The 25812-nt window shown below is 49.5% G+C and overlaps 1 protein-coding gene across 1 annotated transcript in view; it reads right to left on the reverse strand.

Annotated features, from left to right (window-relative positions):
* LOC102448023 (ubiquitin-conjugating enzyme E2 L3) overlaps positions 1-21575 on the reverse strand; it is an 89313-nt gene extending 67738 nt beyond the window's left edge. The window contains exon 1 of the mRNA XM_075897839.1: positions 21433-21575. Within this exon, the coding sequence (XP_075753954.1) occupies positions 21433-21459 (27 nt within the window). The 5' untranslated portion in view covers positions 21460-21575. The remainder of the gene's footprint in view (positions 1-21432) is intronic.
* Positions 21576-25812: the final 4237 nt, after the last annotated feature.

Consider the following 25812-nt stretch of genomic DNA (forward strand, 5'->3'; position numbering starts at 1 on the left):
TTCCCCGCCCCTCCCATAAACAAAAACAATGCTGAAACATTTTGTGTTGAACGTAATATTTCATTTAAAATGAAGCCTAGCCAACAAGCCCCCAATTGGGGCCAAGCACCCATTGGGCCACGGCATTATAACACTCCTGCACCCCCACAGACCCCAACCCTGAGCCTATCATACACCAGAATCCCCTGCCCTGAGCCCCTCTGTGACGGGGCGGACAGGCCCCGCACTGATGAGCAGGGGATAGCCCAGGCCCAGCTGGCAGAGAAAGCCCCACCCCTCCGACCCTGCTGGGCATGCTCCCAACAGTGGCCGGGTATAAAGGCAGAAGGAGCCCGGCAGTCAAGGAGGCCCTAGGGCGAAGGAGGAGACCAGGCTGGGCCAGTGTTCCTGCAACAGCGGGGACCAGAGTCGCCGCCCACGCCTGACCCAGACACGGGGAAAGCAGCCGCGCCCCCCCCCCAGGACAGCAGGAGCGGGCCCACAACCCTGATAGAGGGGCTGGGACTTTGCATTGAGACGTTGGGTACCGTATATGCCCTGATAGAGGGGCCGAGACTTATACATTGGGACTTTGGGGTACGGGGTAGGCCCATTAGGAGGGGGCTGAAACCCCAGACGGGGGGGTACCCCGTGACAACATGGTGGAGAATGTGGGCATGCCACCCCTGGACCTAGGGGAGGAACGGTGGGGTGAATGCCCCAACAGGGGAGAGAGTGAAACGGAGGCGGTGAGATTGTTAGAAGAGATGGCCAAGAGGCAGAGGGGGCAGCTCCTGCAGCTGAGCCAGACGTTGCAGCAGTGGACAGCGCAACAACTGGAGCAACAAGGGCAGCTGCTCCAGAGGCTGAAGGAAGGGTTACTAACCCACCAGGCGCGGAGGCTGCAGTCAGGGACAACAGAGGACAGTGGATATGTCCAGGTACCGACTGTGGGGCACAAGGCCTGGGAAAGTGGGCCAGCAAAGGCCGTAGTGGAGGTACGGGTGGAAGGGACCCTTGTCAGGGCCCTAATAGACTCCGGGTGTAGCCAGACCATGGTACAGGAGAGCCTGGTAAAGAGTCCCGAACCCGCAGGGGGTCCAGTCCTGCTACAGTGTGTGCACAGGGATATAAAGGCCTACACGACAGCCTGGGTGAGGGTCGCAGATGCCTGCGAGGAGAGGATTTGTCGGGTAGGGTTGGCCCCACAGCTGGCGTATCCGGTAATACTGGGGCGAGATTGGCCCGGTCTCCGTAGGTTGGTCCAAGAGTGGGCCCAGCAGGAACCTCCCGAAACCGGAAGAAGGCCCCGAGCAGGGACGGTGGCGGCCCAAGGTGACGTCCCCGAACCCAAGGACGAACCGAGACTTGGAGCCAGGACATCGGGCTCAGCGGGACCCCCACCCCCACCCATAAAGGAGGGAGAGAAGGAGGGGCTGGATGCCCGGGGAGACTTTATGCAAGACCAGAGAGAGGACCCAATGTTAAGCCATGCCTGGGAACAAGTCCAGGAGGCTGAGGATAAGGAGTTCGGAGGCAAACGGGGTCAGCAAGGACCGAGGTTTGAGGTCCGGAACGACAGGCTTTACCGGGTGGCCCAAGACCCGCAGACGGGCGAGGAATCCGCGCAGCTCCTAGTTCCCGCCAGGTACCGAAAGGGGGTACTGCGGTTGGGCCATGCCAGCCCCTGGGTAGAACACCTGGGCCGTGAGAAAACGCTGCAGCGGGTGGCCCAGAGGTTTTTTTGGCCAGGGATCCATTGGGAGGTGAGGGAGTTCTGCGAATCCTGACCCGACTGTCAGCGCACCAACCCGAAGGGGGTACCCAAAGCCCCCCTGGTGGCTCTACCAGTGGTAGGGGTCCCCTTTGAGCGGATCGGGTTGGACTTGGTGGGGCCCCTCGAGACGGCTAGCTCGGGGTGCCAATATATCCTCGTTATAGTGGATTATGCCACCAGATACCCCGAGGCGGTGCCATTACAGAACACCACCGCCACTACTATAGCCGCGGAACTCATGGGGGTATTCTCTAGAGTGGGGATACCGAAAGAGATACTGACTGATCAGGGCACCAATGTCCCGTCCAAATTGATGGCCGAGCTGTGCCGGTTGTTAAACATCCGCGCACTACGAACGACCGTATACCATCCTCAAACAGACGGATTGGTGGAACGTTTTAATCGGACGTTGAAATCAATGCTCCGCAAATTTGTAGAAGAGGACCCTCGGGGGTGGGACAAAATGTTGCTGGCCTTACTTTTCGCTGTGCGGGAGGTACCACAAGCATCAACGGGGTTCTCCCCTTTTGAACTCCTCTATGGGCGACAACCCCGGGTGATCCTTGACCTCCTGAGAGAGGACTGGGAGGGGCAGGAGTCTCGTGTGATGGGAACGGTCCCCTACGTGCTGCAACCGAGGGAGCGCTTGCAGAAGTTAGGCGAGTTTGCCCGAACCAACCTCTTACAGGCTCAAGAAACCCAAGCCAGATACTACGACCGAGGGACAAAGCTACGGACGTTCGAGCCGGGCGATTGGGTGCTCCTACTCTTACCATCGCAAGAGTCCAAGTTACTAGCCAAATGGCAGGGCGCATTTGAGGTGGTACGCAGAGTGGGGCCCTTCGATTACGAGGTGAGATTGACAGGGAGGAAGAAGGGACTACAGATATATCACGTAAACTTACTAAAAAAACGGAAGGTGCAGGAAGGACTCGTGATCGATCCCTCCCCACCTGACGAAGACTTGGGGCCGTCGGCCGCCGACCCACCCTCGAACCAACCAGCCACCCTGGGGGAAGAACTGAGCCCGGACCAAAAAGACGAGCTATTCCGCTTGGTCCAGAAATACGCCCACGTCTTATCTTCCCAGCCAGGCCGGACCAGAGGGATGAGCCATCATATAAGCACCCTACCAGGCCACAAGGTTCGGGACCAACACCGCCCGCTACCTCGGAAGATGTGGGGGCTGGTGGAAAGAGAACTCCAGGTGATGCTGGAAATGGGAGTGATCGAGGAATCCCGCAGTGAGTGGCGCAGCCCCATCGTGCTTGTCCCGAAACCCGACGGGACGATGCGCTTCTGTATTGATTTCCGGAAGGTCAACGCTATCTCAAGATTTGATGCTTACCCCATGCCACGTGTGGATGAGTTACTCGAGAGGCTGGGAAAAGCTCGGTACCTCTCCACGCTAGACCTAACAAAGGGATACTGGTAGATCCCATTGACCCCGACCTCCAAGGAAAAGACTGCCTTCCCCACCCCGTTCGGGCTGTACCAATTCGTCACGATGCCCTTCGGCCTCCACGGGGCGGCCGCCACCTTCCAGCGCTTAGTAGACCAGCTATTACGCCCTCATCAGCTATACGCCACCGCGTACATAGATGATATAGTCATCTACAGCCACACGTGGCCGGAAAACCTTCTACACCTGGAAGCAGTATTAAAAGCCCTCGAAGAACCTCACGGCAAACCCCGGGAAATGTCACTTGGGATGAAGAGAGGTGACTTATCTGGGATACACGGTGGGGAGAGGGACGTTGAGACCCTTAGTTGACAAGGTACAAACCCTCCAGAAGTGGAAGAGGCCAACGACGAAGAAGCAGATTCGGCAATTTCTGGGACTGGCGGGTTACTACCGCCGATTCATACCTGACTTCTCAACACTGGCGGCGCCACTGTCAGACCTGACTTGGAATTCCATGCCGACAAAGGTACGATGGACACCGGAATGTGAAGAGACTTTCCACACATTGAAACAACGTCTAGTGAAAGAACCAGTGTTGTTCCCCCCAGACTTCGCTAAAGACTTTATCCTCCAGACAGACGCCTCTGAGAGGGGACTAGGAGCCATACTAGCCCAAGAAGTGGACGGTGAAGAGCACCCGGTGCTCTATATGAGCCGGAAGCTTTTTCCCCGGGAGCAGAAGTACTCCACAATTGGAAAAGAGGCACTGGCTGTAAAGTGGGCCATAGATGCACTCCGGTATTACCTGTTAGGTAGCCACTTTCGACTGGTCACGGACCACGCCCCTCTGAGATGGCTACATAATATGAAGGACACGAATCCTCGGATAATGCGGTGGTATTTGTCACTGCAACCCTACGATTTTGAAGTGGCCCACCGCCCGGGTAAGACTCATATGAATGCCGATTTCTTTTCCCGAGTAGGAGAAGAAGAAACCTGGACAAAGCAGACTGTAACTACCCATTTAAGGGGGAAGGTGTGTGACGGGGCGGACAGGCCCCGCACTGATGAGCAGGGGATAGCCCAGGCCCAGCTGGCAGAGAAAGCCCCGCCCCTCCGACCCTGCTGGGCATGCTCCCAACAGCAGCCGGGTATAAAGGCAGAAGGAGCCCGGCAGTCAAGGAGGCCCTAGGGCGAAGGAGGAGACCAGGCCGGGCCAGTGTTCCTGCAACAGCGGGGACCAGAGTCGCCGCCCGCGCCTGACCCAGACACGGGGAAAGCAGCCGCCCCCCCCCCCCAGGACAGCAGGAGCGGGCCCACAACCCTGATAGAGGGGCTGGGACTTTGCATTGAGACGTTGGGTACCGTATATGCCCTGATAGAGGGGCCGGGGCTTATACATTGGGACTTTGGGGTACGGGGTAGGCCCATTAGGAGGGGGCTGAAACCCCAAACGGGGGCGTACCCCGTGATACCCTCACATACCCAAACTCCTGTATCCCCACATCCCCAGTCTTCTGCCACAACACACCTGCACCATCCACACACCACAAATCTGTGTCCTGAGCCCATCATACTCCCAACCTCCCTGCCCTGAGCCCCTCACACCCCCAACCCAAACTCCTGCACCCTCACAGCCACAAGCCTGCGGCTTGCTCAGTACCCCAACCTTCCACCTTGTAAAGCAGAATAGCAAAAGAATGTAACAACTCCAGTTTTGTAACAAATATGTAACAATCCAACTGCTAAGTATTGTAACCAAATGAATGCAGATGTAACATCCAATATGAGCCTCTAATGTATCATCTTGAACAGTGCATGTAAATGATACAGGACTGAAATATCTGAATGCATATACATCCACTCATTATGTTTATAAATGTAACATCTATGTGAAACCAATCCATATATGTAAACATGTCCTATTTCAAAATGGAGTCCAGAACTCCATTTTAAGTTGAGAATTCTACTGACATCCATTTTAAGTTAAGATCTTGTCACGTATTAAAGCTACCTGTATATCTAGCTGTTAGGATTTAAAATTCAAGCTAGTATACGTGTTGAAATTTGAATAACCTATAAATATTCATAAGCATCTTATGTCAGCCAATGATTTTAAAACATGCTGTTAAGCATCTTTTCTAAGCCAATCAGATTGTACCACGGAACCTAATGAATATGCATGAACCCAGACTTTTTAAGTTTCTGCCGCGCAGCAGTTGCTGTCGCGTCGGGTCTACGTCGGGTTCGACGGTTCCGTCGGGATAGGCTTAGCTTAGGTTAGAGAGAGAGTGAGTCATCCTTGTCCTAGGTGTATGAAAGAGGTCCTGTAAAGATATTCTTCTAGAGAAGCTAGCAGAAGGCTATGCTATCTCTATTTTATATAATATAGTATTTTCTTGAGTCAGGCTGGCGGAAGGCCAGACCTCCTCAAATAGATTAGTTAGGTTAGTTAGTTTAGTATTTTAGTTAGATTAGATCCCGTCATCGAGTCTGTACGTCAGGCTGCGTCGGTCCACGCATGTCGGCCGTCGTTGTGTCTGTTCGTCGGGCGCGTCGGGATTAGGTTAAGGTTTTATTTTTAGGATAGGGTTAGAGTAGATAGAACAGAGTCATCAATCGCCTGATCCGGCTGCACCGAAGCGCAGAGAAGAGGCAGCGAGGACCAGAGGGCTTCACGGAAGGTGAACCAACCGTCTTCGTCCTCCATCCGTGCTTCAAGGGATCTCCTGGGCTGTTCCTCTCCTGCGGCTTTAATTAGCTAACGGATTGTAGGTCGCCTAGCGTCAAGATCAGCCGACGAGGGACACCTAGCTGTCCTCCCTAAAGGCTTTCAATTAGCCCAAGGGTTGTAGGTCGCTAGCAACTCATCAATCGTCTCCGTCGCCGTAGACTCTGTGTAGGTATAGGGGCCTAGAGGGACTTCCCCTCCTGGTCCATTTAATGTAAAAAGGGGGACTGCCCCCTCATTTGTTCCTTCAAGGCACTGTTGGTTAAATTTGTTAAATAATATAGTCTTGTGGTTTTCACTGAAAATTCGGTCTTAAGTTTTCATTTTATACGCGCCTAACATCGCTGAGAAATTATATACTCTCCGGTGATTAGATATGGAGTGAGAGTCGCACCTGAGATACCATCCCTAGCAGATGAGACCAGGGTACGATTACAAAGTATCCATCTGGAGTAGCTAGTCTACATGACACTTCTCCATCTGTTAAAAGATTACTGTAACAACCTGACCCCAACACTCCCCAGCCTGGAGCCCCCTTCCCGAGCCAGCATCCCCTTCTCTACTTCCTCCTGCACCCAAATTTCCTCCCAGAGCTTGCACCTCTCACCCCTTCCCACACCCAAATCCCTCATTCCCACCCCAGAGCCCCCACCTCCTGTCAACCCAGTGAGAGTGAGTAAGGGCTGGGGACAGCAAGTGAAGGAGCGGAAGGGAATGGAGAGGGTGAGGCCTCAAAGAATGGGTGGGATATTGGCTTGCCCTGACATTTAAAAAGTGATCTTCGGTGTAAAAAGGTTGGAGACCACTGATTTAGAGCATGAAGACACATCAAGAGTCTCATGGACTGACATTTATAGGGATATGCTAAACCTAAACAATGCTTTCAGTGGATAACCATTATTAGCAGTAACAATTAGTAATGCATTTGATACAGTCTCGCATGATCTTATCAATAAACTAGGCAAATACAACTTAGATGGGGTTACTATAAGTTAGGTGCATAACTGGCTGGATAACCGTACTCAGAGAGTAGTTATTAACAGTTCACAATCCTACTGAAAGGGCATAGTGAGTGGGGTTCTGCAGGGGTCTGTTGGGACAGGCTCTGTTCAATATCTTCATCAACCATTTAGCTATTGGCATAGAGAGTATGCATATGAAGTTTGCAGATACCACCAAGCTAAGAGGGGTTGCAACTGCTCTGGAGGATAGGGTCATCATTCAAAATGGTCTGGACAAACTGGAGAAATGGTCTGAGGTAAATAGGATGAAGTTTAATAAGGACAAATGCAAAGTGCTCCACTTAGGAAGGAACAATCAGTTTCACACATACAGAATGGGAAGCGACTGTCTAGGAAGGAGTACGGCAGAAAGGGATCTAGGGGTCACAGTGGACCACAAGCGGAATATGAGTCAGGAGAGTGATGCTGTTGCAAAAAAAGCAAACATGATTCTGGGATGTATTAACAGGTGTGTTGTGAGCAAGACATGGGAAGTCATTCTTCCACTCTACTCTGCGCTGGTTAGGCCTCAGTTGGAGTAGTGTGTCCAGTTCTGGGCACCGCATTTCAAGAGAGATGTGGAGAAATTAGAGAAGGTCCAGAGAAGAGCAATAAGAATGATTAAAGGTCTAGAGCAGTAGTACACAACCCGTGTGTTTCGACCCCTAAGGGGGTCGCAGATGCCTTCTCGGGGGGTTGCAGCGTGTTCCTGTCCGCTGCTGACCACGTGGCGCAGCTCCCAGGTCCGGCCGGTTGCGAGCCCTACAGGAACCATGGATGGCTTCCCTGGGGAGGGTCGTGGTCCGTTCCTGGCTGCGCGGTGCAGCTTAGATACGGCTGGATGGAAGCCTGGCTGGGAGATGCCGGCAGAGTGGGGTTTTTTTCCCCCTTTGTTGACAACTTTGCCAGCCGCCGAGGGTCACGGCCGCTAAAAGGTTGCACACCCCTGGTCTAGAGAACATGACCTATGAAGGAAGGCTGAAAGAACTGGGCTTGTTTAGTTTGGAAAGAAGATAGAGAGGACATGATAGCAGTTTTCAGGTATCTAAAAGGGTGTCACAAGGAGGAGGGAGAAAAATTGTTCTCCTTGGCCTTCGAGGATAGGACAAGAAGCAATGGGCTTAAACTGCAGCAAGGGAGGTTTAGGTTGGTAATAGGAAAAACTTCCTGGTGGTTAAACACTGGAGTAAGTTGCCCAGGAAGGTTGTGGAATCTCCATCTCTGGAGATATTTAAGAGTAGGTTAGATAAATGTCTATCAGGGATGGTCTAAACATTACTGGGCCCTGCCATGAGGGCAGGGGACTGGACTTGATGACCTCTAGAACTGGAAGGCACCTCGAGTGTTCTATGATTCTATGTCCATTTTAACTAAGAATCTAGTACTATGCTGGGTACAGGTTGAACCTCTCCAGTCCGGCACACTCTGGTCTGACAACATGCATGGTCCGGCATGATGTTAGTTAGCTGCATGTCCACTTATCATGGGTGTGGCCAAGTTTCCAACAGTCCCATAAAGTTTGTTTGCAGCCACCAGTCCTGGCTCTCTGTGCTGTTATTTAGCTCCAATTTGCCCCTAAACATCTTCTAAGAGCCCAGTAAGCAGTGGAAGTGTTGGTAATGCTGCTAGACAATATTGACCTCCCATGGTTCAGCACCCATCAGGTCCTGAGGGTGCCACACTAGAGAGGTTCAATTAGGGCCTGGGGGAGGGGGAGCACGTGAAGCCTCTTGCTCCCTGCTTCCACCCTGCAAGGGGCACACAGCACTTGGGGCTCATCTAGACTAAGATAGAGTGTTGAAAGAGGATATGCAAATTCAGCTGGAATTTGCATATCTTCTTCCCATCTCACTTTCGAAAGCAGAGCTTTCGAAAGTGAAAGTAGTTTAGATGTGGCTTTTTCGGCCAACCCCCCCCCCTTGTCGAAAAGCCATGTAAACCTCATTTTTTCGAAAGTGAGATCGGAAGAAGATATGCAAATTCCCGCAGAATTTCCATATCCTCTTTCGACACTCTAGCATAGTCTAGATGAGCACTTAAGAGCAGGGTTTCCCAACCTATGGGTCAGGACCCAAATATGGGTCCTCATTACATTTCAAAAGGCTCACCAAGTGTCTCCCCAGGTGGTGCTCTTAAGGAGCCATTCACACACTTGAAAAAGTCCCTGCTGGTCAGCTCCACAACTGGCTTAGTTTAAGGAGCCAGTCACCTGAACTGGTACTCAACTTAATTGGTTTAACAACCTTCAGGCAGTTAAACAATCAATTGACTTGAATACCATTTCAGTGACTCAGAGCAGAGTAAGGCAATGGTCTCCAACCTTTTTAAGCACAAGATAACTTTTTGAATTTAAGTGCTATCCAGGATCTCTCTCAAACCAAATACCCTTGCCCCGCCTCCTTTGTGCCCCTTCTGAGGTGCACAGCAGTGGGGGGAGGGGCATCTGAAGTACCGGCACTTGATAACCTCTTAGCCACACTAGTCAGGATCACTTGTCAGAGGATCCAAGATCTACCTGTAGATCCCGATTGACTGATTGGTGACCACTGGAGTAAGGAAATATCCCTGGACATGGGGGGAAAGAAGTTAGAATGCTAGGGAATGCAGAAAAGAAGCAGCGCCCAGCTCAGGTAGGTGGGGGGTGGGGGCCCAAGTGCCCAGTTGAGAGGTTTCCAGCTGCCCGGGCCAGGATTCCTGCAGCTTGCATTGGCCGGCCAGGGCAGAGTCCTGGCCGGCTTGCAGCCACAGGGGGCCGGGGTAGGGGCTGGGACTGTGTTCAGGAGCCGGGGCGGGAGAAGGGGAGAAAGAGAGGCTGGGACTGTGCTGGGGGGGGGGGGGGGGGGTGGGGGGGTGCCACAACAACTGCGAGCATACAACAGTTAGCAAAGCAAATACAAGCCCAATCATCCCATAAATTTAAGTTCAGGTGAAACTGTTTGGTAAAATACTCAATTTTACTTGTTTTTTGAATAACACATATTATGTTTCTTGTATTTTTGTAACACCTGTGTGTGAGACTCCCAGAATGTGCTCCCCAGCCCCTGAGCAGGACTCCTCCAGCCTCTGAGTGTGGGGTTTAAGACCGGGGAGAGGAGCGCTTTGAGGATGAGTGTCTTTCCCCCACCACAACTCAAATAAATGTAGTGTTATTATTTTATTAATAATGTATTTTCAGTTTTATGAAATAACTACTATGAATTTGCAGACGATACTAAACTGCTCAAGGTAGTTAAGACCAAAGCAGACTGTGAAGAACTTCAAAAGGATCTCACCAAACTAAGTGACTGGGCAACAAGATGGCAAATGAAATTCAATGTGGATAAATGTAAAGTAATGCATGTTGGGAAAAATAACCCCAACTATACGTATAATAAGATGGGGGCTAATTTAGCTACAACTAATCAGGAAAGAGAGCTTGGAATCATTGTGGATAGTTCTCTGAAGACGTCCGTGCAGAGGCAGTCAAAAAAGCAAACAGGATGTTAGGAATCATTAAAAAAGGGATAGAGAATAAGACAGAGAATATCTTATTGCCCTTATATAAATCCATGGTACACCCACATCTGGAATACTGCGTACAGATGTGGTGTCATCTCAAAAAAGATATACTGGCATTAGAAAAGGTTCAGAGAAGGGCAACTAAAATGATGCGGGGTTTGGAATGGGTCCCATATGAGGAGAGATTAAAGAAACTGGGACTTTTGAGCTTGGAAAAGAGGAGACTAAGGGGGGATATGATAGAGGTCTATAAAATCATGAGTGGTGTGGAGAAAGTGAATAAGGAAAAATTATTTACTTGTTCCCATAATATAAGAACTAGGGGGCCACCAAATGAAATTAATGGGCAGCAGGTTTAAAACCAATAAAAAGGAAGTTCTTCTTCACACAGAGCATAGTCAATCTGTGGAACTCCTTGCCTGAGGAGGCTGAGAAGGCTAGGACTATAAGAGGGATTAAAAGAGAACTAGATAAATTCATGGAGGTTAGGTCCATCAATGGCTTTTAGCCAGTATGTGTAAGGAATGGTGTCCCTAGCCTCTGTTTGTCAGAGGGTGGAGATGGACGGCAGGAGAGAGATCGCTTGATCAGTACCTGTTCGATTCACTCCCTCTGGGGCACCTGGCATTGGCCACTGTTAGCAGACAGGATACTGGGCTGGATGGACCTTTGATCTGACCCAGTATGGCTGTTCTTATGAATATATAAACAGGAGAGGGCACATTTTTATATTCTTCCTCGGGTGCAAAATTAGCTAGTTACTGCACTGACCCCCCCCCCCCCCTTTTTTAATTGCCCTGGGTCACCAAGTCTTCCTGAATTGTCAAAATGGGTCCCCATCTGGAAAAGGTTGGGAACCACTGCCTTAGAGTGAACCGCCAGCTGTTCAGAACAGCTGGTGGTTTTCTCTAGGCGCTGCACGCCCCGGTGAAGGGAGGAAACTTTGTGTGCTCCCCCATCCCCAGGTCTTGATTGGCTTGGGGGTGGGAGAGTGGCAGGGTGTCCATGGGCCAGATCAACCCACTTGGCAAGCCAGATCCAGCCCGCAGAGGCTCTCTTGCCCACCCCCATCAAGATTGTGCTAGCGGTTCTACAGAAAAAACACAGGAAGACATGGTCTCTGACCAGAGAGCTTTCCATCTAATACAGGTTGCACCTCTATAAACTGGAACTCTCTGGTCTGGTAACATCCGTGGTCTAGTAGGACCATGGATGTTCCAGGATCAGAGAGTCTGGTTATGTAAAACTTCTGCCCAATCCAGTATAATGTGGATGTAAGACATGTAACTGAGTTTTTGAGAGTCATGTAATGTTTTAAGTTCTGCAACTTCTTGTAAGCTTTGTAACTTCCAGCTATTGCTTGTACAATCTCTAACATTCTATCCTGTGACAAGGGAGTTCATGTGTATGAATGGAGACAGAGAGCGAACAGGGTAACGTCTGCACCTTTGTGGAGAGGAGCCATGAGGCTACAGACAGAGCCTGGGGCTAGGTAGGGTCTGAGCTAATCTACGCTTGCACATGAGAAAGGCAAGAAGTGGAGGTGCAAGGAACATGAAGAGAAGAAGAACTGAATATGCATGAGGAGAATGAGAGCTGAGTGTGCCTCTCGGTGAGGGACACAAAGAAAGAACTCAGGTGTGCATGACAGGGGCTGCCTAGGTCAATAAAGAGAAGAGAGCATGCAGACCACAGGCCGTATGATCAGCTCACCGGCCCAGATTCGTGACTACAGGCAGAGACACCGGAACCTATATCTGTGCAACTCACCACCTGCGTAAGTGTACGAGTGTCTGAATGTATGAATGTGTGCGCACACGTGTGAAGGAGTTCCATTCCCTTTTTGCTTGATCCAATAGTGTAAGAATAAATCAGTGTAAGTGTAACCCTGGGTTGGTCTCTAGTGAAATTAGGTAACAAGTCCCAGTGCACTGCAGGGGGTGTGGGGCTAGGAGCCCAGTGCGATGCAAGGGGGGGGAAGCCCAGCATGCACAGCTCAAATGGGCTAGGGGTGGGGGGAAAAGAGCTGGGAAGCCTGGCGCGTGAGACAGCTGGATGGCAGGGTGGAGGAGAGCCAGGAAGGCCACGCACAGCCCAGCTGGGTTGGGGGGAAGCTCAGCATGCAACCCAGCTAGGCTGCTGGGGAGCCAGGAAGCCTGATGGGGTGGCAGGGCAGGGGGGTAGAAACGACCTCCCCATGTCCGGCAAAATCTCTCATTCTGGACTAGTCAGGTCCCAAGGGTACCAGACCAGGGAGGTCCAATCTGTACACATAAAAACAGATGAAGCAGTGATTTAAGCCAAGTTAACAATCAACATGGTCAGTCTGTCTCCCTCAAAATAATTGAGGCATTTAAGTGTCAGAGGGGTAGCAGTGTTAGTCTGTATCTACAAAAACAACAAGGAATCACGTGGTACCTTAAAGACTAAGATTTATTTGAACAAAAGCTTTCATGGATAAAAATCCATTTGGTCAGATTAGTCTTTAAGGTGCCACAGAACTCCTCGTTGTTTTTACATTTGTGGGATAAGCTTTGAAAGAATGAAAAAAAAAAATGAATGACGTTAGACCCAAATACTTTCACTTTTGTTTAAAAATCTTGATGTGTCTGTAATGTGGTTGATTTAAGAAATGCAGAAAATTAACACAAAATTAAGCAACTTTGTATGTAACCAAAGTAAGTTTCAAATGAATCAGCAAGCCTCTCTCATGTTCCCTTAAATGCCTTTGCTCAAAATTGAATAAATTAATTTTTCCCCCAGTAAACACTACTGTCTCAATAGCACTTTCATTTGACGTGACATACAATAATGAAACCCATTCAAGAAACCCCTTTCCCGTCAAGCATCACCAAATGTCCGAGCCTGATTCTCCACTGCCTTTCATCTACTGTAGCAATTTCTACCTTTGCACAGGAAGTACAAAGTAGGTATAAAAAGCTGCCAACTCAGACTAGAATATAATGAATGTATTTTAAACAAGCATGACAACACAAAGTACAAGATTGTGGAGAAGGAAGTTCTTTAGTACCATCCTACTTTTCCTTTATTAGAAGACCATCTCCATTAGACATTTTTTGCCAGTACCTTGTGGTTGCTTTAAGTTCCACTTCATACTCAAAAAATAACTGACTGGAAGTAGCACTCTGAGGTTCTATATTTATTGCAAATCAGTAACTTCTATTTAGAAGAGGCTTTTCATTTATTCCTTCCCCTGCAAATTCAACCTGGAAGCTGCAAATCAAGTTGTGTTCTCTGGCTAGTGCATTGCCAGAAATAAAGATTTTGTACCTGAAATGTAGTTACCTTTGCTAGTGATAGACAATAAGGATGTTAAGAGACAGGTAACTAGCTAATCGCGTAGTCGATAAAAATTCTATCAACTACACAATTAGTCGATAAGGTAAGGCGCTCAGTCCTAGCTCACACCGGGTCCAGGACCTACCCCCAATGCACCTCTGCAGTTCAAATGTAGTAGGAGCCAGGCACACAGGCAGCTCAGCTCCTACTACATTTAAACTGCAGAGGTGCAGCGAGGGTAGGTTCTGGACCCAGTGCGAGATGAGACTGAGCTGGCCTGCCTGCCTGGCCGGAGCAACCCCTGTCTCTGGGGAGTCCCAGCAGGGAGCTGGGACCCCCCCCCCCTGCAGACAGGGGTTGCTTCGTGGCTGCTTCCCCTCCCCCCTGCCTCTCAGAGGCAGCAGCAAGGGGGGCAGCAGGTGGCACTGTGGAGACAGTGCTGGGGGGGGAACTGTCTTTTAAGATGGCTCCTCCCAGCACCAGCACCTGCTTCCCCTCTCTGCTTTGCTGACTGATGCATCCCTAGTACACAATTCATAATAAATACTAGCACAGCAAAGGCAATACAACTAATGAATAAAAACATACTTTTGTCAAAAGAAAATATGATTCTGCTGAATGGCCACAGGCAACAGGCTGGTTAAAGGCAGTACCATGTTCAGAGTCAGAAAGATTACTAATTTCACTTTATGATCACTGACTCGACTTTGGGAAGTGAGAGAATGAGGCTAAACATGCATTTTTTCTAAAATAAACCTAAGGTTAGAAATGTAGTGAACAGTCAAATTCCAGTTCTCTCCCACCCTCTTCAATATTGTCGTCTTAAGTAATGTAAATTAGTGACTAAGAGTGCACGAATAGCTAAAACATGGAAGCAGGAGTGCACACTCCTAATTCTATTTCCAGTTCTGCCACTGACCCTGTATGTGACCTTGCTAAATCAGATTTCCTTTTTATAACATGGAGATACCTACTTGTATTATACAGATGTGTTGTGACTTCATGTTTGTCAAGTGTTTCAACATGTTCAGATAAAAGAACATAGTACTGTATATAAAATGGAGACTATACTGTTTGATATATAATATTTAATCAAACTACAGCAGTGAAGGGAGAATCACAAAAAGCATTAAATATTTCTTTATGTATGTTTATTACCAAAAATGAAAAAGTACTTTTCACCATTTGTGCTATTTGAAAGCATAAATTAAAAATGTAAAAAGCAAAAAGTAAAAAATGCCATCAACTTGAAATCTAGTCAATTGAAGTTGAAAGTAATTTCAAATATTAAACTTCCACCTGAGTCCCTCTGCAAGTTTGTGATTTTATAAATAGCTTAAAACCCCACAAAAATGTTCCTGATGCTATCTGAAAAAGCTACACAAATAAAGAAAAGTTACTTTGGTCCCAATCCTGCAAGCTCTAATACACATGAACCATCCCAAGACTGCGACCTGCTTCAAGTATTGTCTACACAGGGAAAACAGGGCCACCAACTATACACAAAAGCCTTAAACCAGGTATTGGCAACCTGTGGCTCACTAGGGAGCCAGATATGGCTCTTTTGCAGCTTGAGCTAAGCCCCGCCCCCTTGCTCCCCCTGCAGCAGGGAGCCCGTACTGGCACTCCAACCTTCTGGCCCCCTGCACACTTGGAGCGCCAGCGCAGGTTTCCTGCGGGGCGGGGGAGAAGAGCCCCGAGCTTCCCCACCCGATCCGGTTTGTGGGGAAGAAGCCAGAGGCAGAAGTGGTTGAGTACTGCTGCTCCCCTCCCTCAGCTGGGGGGGGAGAACAGCATCACGGAGACACGCTTCCCAATGGAGCAGCGCGGAAAGCCTCTGGTGCTTGGGAGCAGCACACAGTGTGGAAACAAGTGCCCCCCCCCAGCCCCTCATGCCCAGACCCTGCACCTCCAGCCCCCTCACACACCCCCTCCCCTGCCAAGACCCCGCAACCCCAGCCCGCTCCTGCCCCCTCCCCCCAGCCAGACACCCTGCCCCCAACCCGCTCCTGCACCCACCCACAGAGGCAGCGGGGGGTGGGGAGGTGTAGGCAGGAGCCAGATTTTAAGTCAGCCCCGCGCGCGTGCCAGCTATCACGGAGTCACCTCCCCTCACACCCTGCTGCCTCCCACAGACGCAGCAGGACAGGGAGGAGCCAGTGCTCCCCGTGCATAAACACGTCACGACTGAAATTTACAGCAGTTACACGTTTACAAAATTAAACATATTTTACATCCCTAAACACAACACGAAAACAGATGTTTGTATTTTTCACCTGATTAGTTGTTTACAAAGGGAAAACAGGGCCACCAACTATACACAAAGGCTACGTCTACACTGGCACCCTTTTCCGGAAATGCTTAAAACGGAACAGTTTTCCGTTATAAGTATTTCCGGAAAAAGCGCGTCTACATTGGCAGGATGCTTTTCCGGAAAAGCACTTTTTCCGGAAAAGCATCCGTGGCCAATCTAGACGCGCTTTTCCGCAAAAAAGCCCCGATCGTCATTTTCGCGATCGGGGCTTTTTTGCGGAAAACACTACTGTGCTGTCTACACTGGCCCTTTTCCGGAACAGTTTTCCAGAAAAGAACTTTTGCCCGAACGGGAGCAGCATAGTTTTTCCGGAAAAGCACTGATGATTTTACAGTAGATCGTCAGTGCTTTTCCGGAAATTCAAGGGGCCAGTGTAGACAGCTGGCAAGTTATTCCGGAAAATCAGCCGCTTTTCCGGAATAAGTAAATATGTAAATACTAGGGATGTGAACGACTAGTCAACTATCCGATAAGCAAATGCTCATCATATAGTCGACACACAAGTCTACCAGTCGCTTCCCCCCTGCTTGCAACCTCTATCAGAAAGAGGCAGCGGGGGGGGGGGGGGGGGGGGGGGGAGAGAAGGGAGTGCTTCTAAGCAGCAGCGACCCATGGAGTCCAGGGGCAGCTGGGGACTCCCTCGCTTGACCTGTGCTCCCTGCAGCGCTTTTGCCACAGCACCTCAGGGCTGTTGCTACACTTCAAAGACAGAGGCGCCCTTATTGACTAATTGAATAGTCAACACAAATTGCATCGACTATTCGATTCGCCGATTAATCTAAATTTAACATCCCTAATTTCAATCAATAACCGCCAAAATTTATAGCCAGGCAAAGTAAGAAAAACTCTACTTGAGAACAGAGTCAAAACCCAGTGATTTAGAATTAGACTTGTTACAAATGGACTAACAAGTGGATGAGTAAAAACATCTATGATTTGTTGATTTAAGAATATTTACTTTGTATATTCTGACATTGGCAATTTGTATTTAACAGTTCTAAAGCTTGAATATCTATTGTCATTAAATAATCTCTGATTCCTCCCCCATAGCTTCCTGCAACTGAACATTTAAAATGATAAAAATAGAGGAAAGTGCTTAATACCCATAACATCACACAAATGTCAAAAATTAAATTGATAAAAAAAATCTAAAAAATGCTCAAAATAAATATTGATATTATCCATTAAATTATAAAAATCAAAATTGAATTCTGTCAAGACTAAATATAAATGCTAGCTTTCTAGTTTTCACCTGCAAAGTGGAGATGATACTCCAGTCTCCCACACTTTGTCTTGTCTATTTATATCAGGGCTACTCAACATGCAGCCTGTGGCCAGTTTGTTTGCAGCCCGCAGGTGGGAGCCAAAACAAAAAAGTAGCCAATATAATGGTCTTCTGTTGCTATGCATTTTAGTAGTTAAATTCCTGGACTGTCATTGCTCATTACAAGTGCTGTCATATGGGTGGAAATCGGGTAAATGTTGCATTTTATTAATCTGAGCAGAACTGATTTAAATGGGGCTTGTGTGTTGTGTAGTCTTGCCTTCACCTTTGTATTCATGCCCATCAGTGTGAAAGAAGCTATTTGCATGTACATGCAACCACACTTACGTTGCAGCCCTCTGCATGTGCTGTGAGTATCATTGTGGCCCCCGGGGCTTCCAAAGTCGAGTAGCCCTAATTTATGGCATAAGCTCTTCACAGCAAGCACTGTCACCTGCAACAGTACCCTGATCTCAAATGGAGCCTATTGGTGTGATACAAATAAACCACCATGATCCATGTCAATGGTTCTAAACAACTCCAATACTTTAGAACAGGAATGGGCTTGATTCAGCCCAAGCCATTTGAGCTGGCCCGTGGCCCACCTTGGTGGGGGGCAGGAAGGGGGCACGTGAGAGACTTCACACACTCCCATGCCCCGATTGGCTTGGGGGCAGGGTAGCGCAAGAGGTCTCTCCCCCGCCACCTGTCACCAGGGGCACATGGCATAGATGGAGCCGCTAGCTATTCAAAACAGCTGGCAGTTCTCTCTATGCTCTGCACACCCCTGGCAGCAGGGGAGGAGATTTTGTGCACGCCCCTTCCCCCAGGCCAATCCTGGCAGCTGGGGGCAGGGGAGCACTCAAGTTCTCTCACACCCTGCCACGATCACGCGGCGTGTAGAGGGAACCATCAGCCATTTTGAACAGCTGGCAGCTCCATCTATGCGCCATGTGCCCCTGGCGGGGAGCGAGAGACTTCACACACCCCCCTGCCCTCAGCTGCAAAGACTGGTGTAGGGACAGGGGAGCACATAAGATCTCCTCCCCCAGCCAGGGGCACATGGTGCATAGAGGGAGCTACCAGCTGTTCAAAACAGTTGGCCGCTCCCTCTAGGTGCCACATGACCTTGGTGGGGCGTGAGAGACTTAATGAGCGCCCCCGCCCCCAGGACCAGATTGGCCTGGGGGGAGGGGAGCAGGTGCACAAAGTCTCTTGCCCCCCAGGGACGTATAGCTCCCTCTCAGACCCCACATTCTCTCCTGCACCCCAATCCCCTACCCAGCGCTCCCTTCTGCACCCAACCTCCGTCCCAAACCCCACACCCCGTCCACAGAGAAGTGTGGCTCTTGACCACTTTCCAAAATCTTGGAGTGGCCCCCGATCAAAAGTTATTGCCCACCCCTGCTTTAGAATAAAACATTTTTCATTCACTTACATCCCAGTTGACGTGAATGTTATATTTTATTTTGCACAATATGCAGGAGGTTCCAAATTTATTTTCAGTTATAAATAAAACTATATTTAATTCAAGGATTTGTACAAAAGTTGAGATTTAAAAATTATTATCATCATCATTAAGTGTGAAAATACAGAGCTAAAACTGGGTTTCCTTTGATATTCCAGCATTGATTATAATTTAAGCTTTGTTTAAAAAGCATAATTTAAATAACTCAGGAAACATCCAATTATCATTCCTATTTAAAAAAAAAAAATCAGAAAATCTGTTCAGCAATGGAATATATATGGGTGCAGTTTGTGTACTCTGGAATTGTATGCTAGGCCAAAATCCTGAAGCTGTCCCAATTACAGGATTTGGATCTTTGTTTTTAATCTAGCTCTCGTGTAGTCCCCATGACAAAACTTGATGGGAGCTGGATTGATCTACTATAGAAAGAATGACCAGAGTAATTGGGAGGGTGGGTAACAATGTCAACTAATTGTGATGTATAAGAGGGTAATTTCTGAATGTCTAACAAGCATTATGTAACTGCTGAAATAATGGAGAAAAGTTTCTGAGCATCACAATTCATGAATACAAAATAAAAATGAAAGTAAATTCTACTAGTAGTTTTGTTACCAATGCGCCTCTCTATTCCCAACACCACTCTCACAAATCTGCCAATGGCTGGCCACAAATTTCTTCTAGAAGAGATGTGTCTAACTGCAGATAGAGGAATCAAATATTTTAAAAAACCTAACATCTATAGACTGTCTCCCTAAACATACTGTGGCAATACTATTAACACCATAAAATGTAGCAGAATGATAACTAGCTTTGGGAGATACTCAGCAACATTAACTAATGTCTCTGCAGCCCTTCAGATTTTTAATATGTGTTTTTTACTCCTGTTCAGAGATGTACTAGGAATATTTATGTACATTTTGTACTTTACAAACATTTTTAAAGGTATATATATGGCTCTTAACGTGAAATTTAATTTAAAAGAAAACAGAAAAGCTAAGCTTATAAAAACATAAAACAACAACTCTTGCTCACCATGTGAAATGTGGGGGGGCCTCATTTTGACATATTGGCAGCAACAGCTTCATAGGTGGTAGCAGTAAAGATAAATTATTAAAAATTGAACTAATTTGGATTTTCATTTATCTCACTAAGCTCCTAAGGGGCAGTTTATGTTCCTCACTGAGGTTGTGGCTATTATCTTGCACGCATGACTCTGCACCCAAGGTGTTCTACAGTTTTAATTATGACCTACACTCTGAACTAATGGAAAATAGCAACGCTAATCTTAAATGAAACCAATATTAAGCTATCATAATTCTCTTTTCCATTATAATCCTCAGGCACTCTTGAATTTATAAACTATGCATTTGTATAACTCAAGTTTCAGACCCCAATAGAGCAACTGACTCAATAAGGATAGAACCCTATGTCTGGATGGAACTCCACTGATCTCAGTGAGGCTCTGGGCAGAGCTCCACCTGCCTGAAGCCACTTTCAGGATCAAGACTTAAAAGAACAAAACTAACAGAAGTGGCACCAAAATATTCTCTCCCATCAAGTACAAGATATGTTAAAAATAAAGAACATCGCACCACATTCAATATATGGCCCATGCATCTATGTATCACATGGATAAACTATATAATCTGACTCAGGTTATGAACCCATCAGTGCAAAGATCATAGCATGTTTGTTCAGTTCAATGTATACTGATAATTAGTTGATTCAGTCCTACTAGTTGATATACAAGTGTGGCAGATGCCTGCCCAGAGTAGTATGCAATCTTAATTATTGATGTCATCCACTACAAACACTGTAAACTTTTTGGGGCAGTGACTATCTTCCTAAGTGTTGGGAAAACATCTTACACAATGTGAGAGCTATTGCAAGAGAACAAATAATGATACAACGTTGAAGAACAATAGAATACAAATATTATAATACAATAATTCTTAAGTAAAAAAACTACCACCACAGGCACGAGCCACTCTTTACATTACTATTACACAGTTGGAATAAAGGTTTGGGAACACAAATGCATTCGTCTTCAAGACAAACTGAAGTAAGTTTCAGAGGCGTAGAGTTAAGTAACTTCTGAATCCAAGTCCATAATTCAACTTGATAAACAGCCACGTCTCCCTCATTTGCGGGGCAGATTACCGTTAAAAGCACAAAAACGCTTGACAAAAAGTGAACTCAATAAGCTGTGGGGATTCCTCAGTTCTTCCCCACCTTATTCAGTTCTCATTGTCCCGGCAGGTCAGGGCTTGGCTTCTGCCCGTCAGGGGCTGCGGGGCGCTAGAGCAGCACGTCAAGCAGTTTGGTCAAGTCAATGCAGCATTTCCTCCCGCATCAACTCTTCCTCTTTGGTTAGTCACCGCAGGACACCCCGCAGCGAGGGGCCCGAGCGACCCAGGATGCCCCTAGCGCCCTTCGCTGGCTCCCAACACGGTATCGGGCAGCCACGGAGGTTCAGGGAGCCCGGTTCCGGGCACAGCAGACGGAGAAAGACTCCTCCTAAGCGCGGCCTAGATGCCGGCTGTTCCGTTCCGGTCTCTTAGTCCCACGGGTTGTCGCTGCTGGAGAGGAGAGCTCCCCACCCCCACTTGGCGCGAAGGGGACCCGAGACGGAAACGCTCTCTTCCCCCAGGCCGCCCCCCTACTCGCCTTTCCCCGGCGCGGCGCTAGATGTTACCTTCATCAGTCGCCTGCTGGCCGCCATCTTGGTTCTGTTACTGCTGCCCCACAATGCATGGCGGCTACGGCCAACGCTTCCTAGAACGGAGGGAGGGAGAAGTGAGAGCTCGTTTCCTGCGCTTGGATAAAGCTGGGCTGTCCCTCTCCTCTAATGCACCTCTGCGCAGGAGAGACCAGGCCCTTCCAGGGGAAGCTAGAGGCCCTCCTATCCATCTCCATTAGGGGACCTGTAGCACGGGGTAAGGGGACAGTCAACACCCCTTCCCTTCCTAGGGGCCCTAGGGAAAGCACACAGGGTCCTCTTTCTGGAGGGGCATACATGGAAAAATAACCTTCCTTCAACTCCCCTGACGCATGCTTTGCCCACGGTAAAAGCCCCTCCCCCAGCCTGGAATGACTGGACTTGGGGTTCAACTAATTCCTTGGGACAAAGAATAAAAAACAAGGCCAAGGGGTGCAGATCAAAGGTATAAAACAAGGGAGCCGGATGGGGACACAGAGCAGAGAACTCTGGACAGCACCCACTGTCTATGGAGTGAAACTGTCTATGGAGCCAGTGAATGCCACCCAGATGCACGAGACCAGGGAGGAACAGAAATAGGCCCCACAGTCTCAGAAAACCCCACATCTCGCACCCTCCTCCTGCTGCTGTATACAGTGGCTTTCGCCAGGGCCAGGAGGAGGTTGACTTTGTGGGGCCACAGATTAGGTGTGTGTAACCCTTCTGCCGGGTAGGCCTGGCAGTAACCAGGGCTGGGTTCAATATCTAGGGGTCCATCTCACACAGAACCGGCTCGAGCCCCCACCCAGTAATCTGGGAAATTCACGCACCCCTGGGTGCCTCTGAAAGGCAATGCTTCCCCACTCGCAAGCACTGAGTCTGTGTGTAGGAAAGAAACATTTAATGAAACAGAGAGAGAAGTCACATGGCATTAGCTTGGGGAAAACACCAAACAGAGTTCATAACCCAAACATGAGCTAAGCCCCCGCCCCAGCCAAGAATCACCTGAAGTCCAAACAAGTCGAACAACCCAAAGGTCTCTGTCCCTGGTCCGTGCCACCCAGAGTCCCAAAGTTCACCCACAGGGTTTCACCTCCCAACCTGGGTAGAAATGGAGGTCGGGGAATAGATAGGGGGCACCTTATACAAAACTTCACCACACTCCACCAGCTGTCTCATTCCACGCCTCTGGATGCTCCACTGGGCGCCTGCCGCTGCTCCACGCCACGCCGCTGATGGCCACTCCTCGCCTGCCGCCGCTCCACGCCACACCGCTGGTCGCCACTCCTTGCCTGCCGCCACTCCACACCACGCCGCTGATGGCCGCCCCTCGCGTGCCACCGCACCACGCCACGCCACGCCGCCGCTCCTCGCCTGCCGCCGCTGCTGGTCGCTGCTCCTCACCCGCCGCCACACCACACGTCACCACTACTTCACTGGTGCAACAGGTCTGGCGTTCAGCCAAACCAGTGATTTCAGCTCTCTGGGTATGTCTACACTACAGAGTTAGTTCAAACTAACTTAGTTCGAATTAGTTAATTCGAACTAAGCTAATTCGAACTAACGCGTCTAGAACTAAAAACTAGTTCGAATTAGCGTTTTGCTAATTCGAACTAGCATGTCCACATTGAGTGGACCCTGAACAGGGCTTAAGGATGGCCGGAAGCAGTGCCGGCAGGGCATCAGAGGAGGACTTAGAGCGTGGAGATGCTGTCTCAGGCTAGCCGAGGGCTGCGCTTAAAGGGACCCGACCCCCACCCCGGACAGACAGTTCTCAGGGGTGCCCCGCTTGAAAACCAGTCCTGGCTTGGAGTGCCCGGAGTGCCCACACTGGGCACATCACACCACTCGGCCATCAGACCGGCTGCACTTGCCGCAGGCTGCCATCTGGGGAGAGGGGGCAATTGGGGGGCTGCAGGAGAGCTTCCACCCCCAGAAGCCCGCAGAGCCAGCCCAGTCCTCCCCATCGGGGGCTCGTACCCCATTCCTCCCTCACCTCCTTCCACTTACCCTTCCCTAGCCCCCCTTCCTGATGTACAAAATAAAGATAACGTTTCTTCCAACATTGACTCTGTCTTTATTGAACAAAACTGGGGGAGACTGGGAAAAGGAGGTGTGAGAGGGGAAGAGAAAGGCTGGGAGAGGGGAGGGCAACTAACATGATCAGGGGTTGGGAACAGGTCCCAGATGAAGAAAGGCTACAGAGACTGGGACTGTTCAGCTTAGAAAAGAGGAGATGGAGTGGGGACAGGATAGAGGTCTCTAAAAGCAGGGGTTGGGTGGAGAGGGTGCATTCAGAAATGTTCTTCATGAGTTCCCATAAAGAAGGACTAGAGGACACCAAAGGAAAGGAATGGGTAGCAGGCTTCAAACTAGTAACAGAAAGTTCTTCTTCACAAAGCAAAGAGTCGACCTGTGGAACTCCTTGCTGCAGGAGGCTGTGAAGGCTAGAACTAGAACAGAGTTTAAAGGGAAGTGAGATCAAGTGATGGAGGTTGGGTCCATGGAGTGGTATTAGCCAGGGGGTAGGAGTGGTGTCCCTGCCCGAAGTTTGTGGAAGGCTGGAGAGGGATGGCACGAGACAAATGGCTTGGTCACTGTCTTCGGTCCATCCCCTCCAGGGTCCCTAGGGTTGGCCGCTGTCGGCAGACAGGCTACTGGGCTAGATGGACCTTTGGTCTGACCCAGGACGGCCATTGTAAGCTCAGGGTCGGGGGTCTCAGTGGACCCCCTTGATTTTCATGCACACCTGCTCCTGGGTAGCCAGGCTGGCAGCTCTCCTGCCCTAGACGGCCACTTTCCTGTGCCTAGTGCGGAGATCGTGGACTAGGTCCACGATGTCTGCACTAGACCAGGAAGGTGCCCGCCTCTTGCGGTCCCGGGCAAGCTCCCGGGAGCCGCCAGCCTGGTCCCGGGAAGAGGGGGTGGGCTGGGGGACATTGGGTGGGTGGCTCTGTGCTGTGCCAGGTGCAGGGTCTGCTGGCTGGGTGCTGGCAGGCTTGCACCTGGCACGGGCACCGTAGCCAGCCCGTGCCCCTTTAAGGGGTCCGGGGCCGGGAGGGGGGCAATAGAGTTTCCCTGGTGTTGGCCAGAGTGGCCACCAGGGAAACCTGGGGAGGGCTAGCCTCCCACTTGTTCGAATTAAGGGGCTACACACCCCTTAATTCGAACTAGTAAGTTTGAACTAGGCTTAGTCCTCGTAAAATGAGGTTTTCCTAGTTCGAACTAAGCGCTCCGCTAGTTCGATTTAAATTCGAGCTAGCGGAGCGCTAGTGTAGCGCCTATGAATGTTAGTTCGAACTAACGTCCGTTAGTTCAAACTAACATTGTAGTGTAGACATACCCTCAGTGATTTCAACTCTTTAGCCACCAGCTGGACTGGCAAATGAATCCAGCTTTCAGTGGACTAGCAGAAGAAAAGACTCCTCAGGGAGTCTGCTTTAGGTCTGTCCTTAAAACAAAGGGGGAAAAGGTGCAGGCTGAGCCAGTCTTATAGCTCTTACCTGACAGTTGTGAGACAGGCTAACTCAAATTCTTTAACCTTTTCCCCCCCCGCTCTGTTCACTCAACTCTGGAAGGGGGGAGGCTTGTTCGTCCGAGACCTCTTCCCATGATGGTGGTGTCTCTCCTGCAAGCACTGGTGGCATGTTTTACAGTTCCCACATTTAGGGGTAGCGTGATTAGTTACCCCCACAACAGTCCCAAGTTATATACACTTCTCTACATTCCATTCCAACACTGACCTTCCATCAGCCCTGGCTGAATGGGATTTACATAGCCACACCTCAGATTCTCTTCTGAGCAGTATTTACATGTCAACATTGCAAGTAGGAATAAGAGATCCTCCGGAAAAGGGCTTTATTCCGGAGGATCGCGCCAGTCTAGACGCTCTTTTCTGGCTTTTCCCCAAGCCGGGTAAAAAGCGGCGGCCATGTTTATTTAAATCCCACGGGGGATATTTAAATCCCCCGCGGATTTCCCTATTCCAAAGTTCAAAATTAGCATGCCTCTTCCGGAGAAGGGGCCAGTGTAGACGTAGCCCTGTAGTGGTCACACCCACCCCTCCTTTTAGCTGGCTGACAGCAAGCAGCAGTTCAGCCCCTGCTTACATGTGCATAAATAAAAAGGGGAGGGGAAAAGTGCAGCCAGAACCTCAATAGGAGGTTCTCGAGGAGCCGGAACAGGGGCTGCAACCTGACGCATTCTAGGTACATGTGCACCAGGTTTTCCCTCACGCGGCAGAAGGGACAGGTGTGCGAAAGGAGCTGTGCTCACGGCTCCATGAACGAGCTGCCAACTGATGTCCCCAGTGGGCCGTGGGATCAGGGTGGAATACCCGCACTATTGAGGAGTCTCTGCAGGGCCTGGAGGCGGAGG

Source organism: Pelodiscus sinensis, chromosome 15 (assembly GCF_049634645.1).
Source record: "Pelodiscus sinensis isolate JC-2024 chromosome 15, ASM4963464v1, whole genome shotgun sequence".
Taxonomy (NCBI): Eukaryota; Metazoa; Chordata; order Testudines; family Trionychidae; genus Pelodiscus; species Pelodiscus sinensis.